The 3,166-nt window shown below is 37.3% G+C and overlaps 2 protein-coding genes across 2 annotated transcripts, besides 3 other annotated features; both read left to right on the top strand.

Annotated features, from left to right (window-relative positions):
• Window position 1: 1 nt before the first annotated feature.
• Window positions 2–21: a microsatellite.
• Window positions 22–206: 185 nt separating this feature from the next.
• On the top strand, window positions 207–905 carry TraAM80_08031 (ras-related protein Rab21; the record flags this gene model as incomplete). The annotated part of the gene is made up of 1 exon (XM_029384794.1): window positions 207–905. One exon carries the CDS (start codon window positions 207–209, stop codon window positions 903–905), a length of 699 nt encoding a protein of 232 aa, XP_029235452.1.
• A 195-nt stretch (window positions 906–1,100) lies between these two features.
• Window positions 1,101–1,156: a microsatellite.
• A 118-nt stretch (window positions 1,157–1,274) lies between these two features.
• TraAM80_08030 (putative tyrosyl-DNA Phosphodiesterase (Tdp1)) lies at window positions 1,275–2,924 on the top strand (the record flags this gene model as incomplete). The annotated part of the gene is made up of 1 exon (XM_029384793.1): window positions 1,275–2,924. The coding sequence occupies one exon, from the start codon at window positions 1,275–1,277 to the stop codon at window positions 2,922–2,924; it is 1,650 nt and encodes a 549-aa protein (XP_029235451.1).
• Window positions 2,925–2,952: 28 nt separating this feature from the next.
• Window positions 2,953–2,992: a microsatellite.
• Between the last annotated feature and the right edge of the window lie 174 nt (window positions 2,993–3,166).

The raw sequence follows: 3,166 nt of genomic DNA, 5'->3' as shown, positions 1-3,166 counted from the left end.
GATATATATATATATATATATGCAGGGGGGGGGGGGGGGTTGCTTGATTTCTGTTTTGGACCTGTTGTATCTTAAAACATTCTAGAGGTACGAACATAAGAATCCGATGTAAATAGCTTATTATTTTTTTAAGCCATTTGTTTTTTTTGTTTTTTACTTTTAACCTTTTTGAAAGAATAAAAAAAAACAAATTAGATTTTACTCGAATGCAAAATAGTAGTACAACGATGAAAATAGTGATGTTGGGTGAGGGTCGTGTGGGAAAGACATCCCTACTTGAGCGATTTGTTAGTGATTCATTTCAGGACGACTGCGAATCTACAACTGGGGCCTCAATGTATGCCAGCGTCAATATTAGTACTTTCAATGGGGTTACTGCCAAGCTTTCTTTGTGGGATACAGCTGGCCAAGAACGTTATCATGCTTTAGGACCTATATACTACCGTGATGCACAAGGTGCCATAATCGTTTACGATATAACGGACTATGAGAGCTTTGTAAAGGTGAAAGTTTGGTTAAAGGAACTTCAACAAGTGGTTGGTAATAACAACATATCGGTAGTAGTAGTTGGAAATAAAATTGATTTGGAGCGCCAACGACGCGTCACAGTCAAGGAGGCAGAAGAATGGGCAAATGGACTACATGCAAAACATTACAGTGTGAGTGCAAAATTAGGGCTTCATGTAGCTGAGCCGTTTACTGAAATTGCGACGAATGTACTCAATAGAATCAGCGAAGCAGATCGCATATTACACCCACGACCACGAATGATTAAAAATGAAGTAACAAAGCTAAATTCAATGGGATTAAGACCACCACCTCAACGGCCTCGAGGTATTAAGGTGCAATTGAATGATAAAAATGAGGATAACGTCTCTTCCACAGATCAACACTGCAGTTGCTGATTAAAAAAAAAAAGGAAGGATAGTAGTAATAACGCTGATTATCATTTATACATTCTTGTCATCTTGTTGCTGTCCAGTTTCTTTTTCCACGTTTTTCCCACTAGTATTGCAGATTGTGTTTTAAATAGCTCCTTACCGAGCGTATCCGAGTTCAACTGTTACAAAACACCTAAAATGCTTTTTAGGTGTTTTGTCTTATTTTATATTTGATATTATTATTATGATTATGATCATTATTATTATTTTTTTATCTTGTTTGTTGTCTTGCAGAGAGATCCTTTTTTTTTATGACCCAAGGAAATAAATTAGTTGATTTGTTTTTCTTTTCTTTACGTAGTGGTCAACGGGACACTGACGTAAATTTTACTAATGGGAAAGTTGCCATGTCCTTTTTGGGTTAATAGAGTGGAGGGACTTTCTGTCAACGATTCTGCAGCTTTGACCTTGGACGATTTACTGTGCTGTGATGTGAATGATCCGGAAGAAGTTTGGAGTTATGTCTTGTTAGCAAACTATATTGTAGATACCGACTGGCTTGTTCATGCAGCTCCATCGTTGTTACAAACGAAGCACTTACTTTGTATCATATCAGGTGAGAAAGGATATGCAAAAAATGTTCAATCATCTTCCCTTTTTGAGAGGATGAACCCCGACAAAATTAGAATTGTGGAACCCAAATTGCCACTTCCCTTTGGCGTGCATCACAGCAAGCTTGCTTTGTGTGTGAATGCAAAAGGTATTAGAGTTGCCGTATTTACGGCAAATTTTATACACGAGGATTGGGCTTATAAAACACAAGGAATTTATGTGCAGGACTTTCCACGATTTCCTACTTTATTCAAAAGCGCGCAAGCAAATACAACATATTCTGATGGAATAACAAATCGGGGGAATAGATTTAAAAGTGAGCTCCTGCGATATTTAAACCATTATGGTATATTTTCTAATTTCAAGGGTAAAGTTTCTATTCCAATTTCCATGTTTGATGAAATTAATTTTGACTCTGTCAGTGTAGATATTATAGCATCGATTCCAGGATATCATCGATATTCTGATATAAATTCTTATGGACTGGGAAGAATACCAAGGGTGCTACAGGATATAGGTGTCGAATCGAGTGATGGTAGACATGTGACCTCATTAATATGGCAGTTTAGTTCACAAGGAAAATTAACTGATTCCTTTCTTATTGCATTGAAAAATGCAATGTCAGAGGGAGAGGGGAATAAAGAGGCCAATAAGAAACATTTGTGTCATGTTCAAATTGTGTATCCAACCGAGTCTGAGGTGAAAGAGAGCTTTGAAGGATGGCGTGGTGGTATTGCGTTACCTTTGCGATTAAGTTCTTGTCATCCATTCATTAACGAGCGTTTACATCGCTGGGGACAACGTAATCGAGGGTATTGTGCAAAGGGAAGTCTTAGAAGAAGAGCATTACCACATATAAAGACGTACATGTGTCTAACCGAGAAAAAAGATGGAATCAAATGGTGTATTTTGACTAGTGCTAACCTTTCTCGTGCTGCGTGGGGCGAATGGCAAAAAAATGAAACTCAATTAGCAATTAGATCTTATGAATTTGGAATTGTATATGGAAAGGATTCCTGTATACAATTTCTGGAAGGGAAACCCTTTAGTATTACGCCTTCTAAACCGATACCTATTCCCTCCTTAGTTGAACATGATGGCCTAGTGGAGGTTCATATTGATCCAGGAGAGAAACAAAAGATTACAGAAGGCCCGGTTTTGTTTTTACCATATGACCCTCTTCATTTAGAGCCGTACACAAGTACCGTTCAAATGCGGGAACAGAAGGGTAATATGTGTGAAGCTCAGCTTAATACAAATGATATTCCGTGGGTCATTGATCTGCCTCATTTAGGCAAAGACATTTTTGGAAATGAGTTACTTAGCGCTATGGAATGTGGCGGAACTTGTGGAAACACCATTCCTGGGATTTCAAGGAACGAAGGCTCAGAACATAAAATGAGATTGGTGAAGCGCCAGAGACCTGAGTAAAGTTTACACATGTAATTCTTAATCTTGCTAATATATATGTAACAATAATAGTAATAATAATAATATTATATGAGATACTGGAGGTACATTCCATTCCACATTTAATGTTCTTTTTTTCCCATATTTATATGCTTGTAGAAGCAAAGGTAGGATTTATAGTGCTACTTTTTTTGTTTTTTTGATTATCTCCTTTTTTAAATTATTTCTCCCCTCTGGGGTTGGCGCCGTTTTTTTTTCCTACC

This window comes from Trypanosoma rangeli (genome assembly GCF_003719475.1).
Source record: "Trypanosoma rangeli strain AM80 chromosome Unknown Tra_15.4_contig_00367, whole genome shotgun sequence".
In the NCBI taxonomy this organism is placed as follows: Eukaryota; Euglenozoa; class Kinetoplastea; order Trypanosomatida; family Trypanosomatidae; genus Trypanosoma; species Trypanosoma rangeli.
The sequence above is the reverse complement of the archived record's forward strand: the minus strand, read 5'-3'. Positions and strand labels throughout refer to the sequence as shown.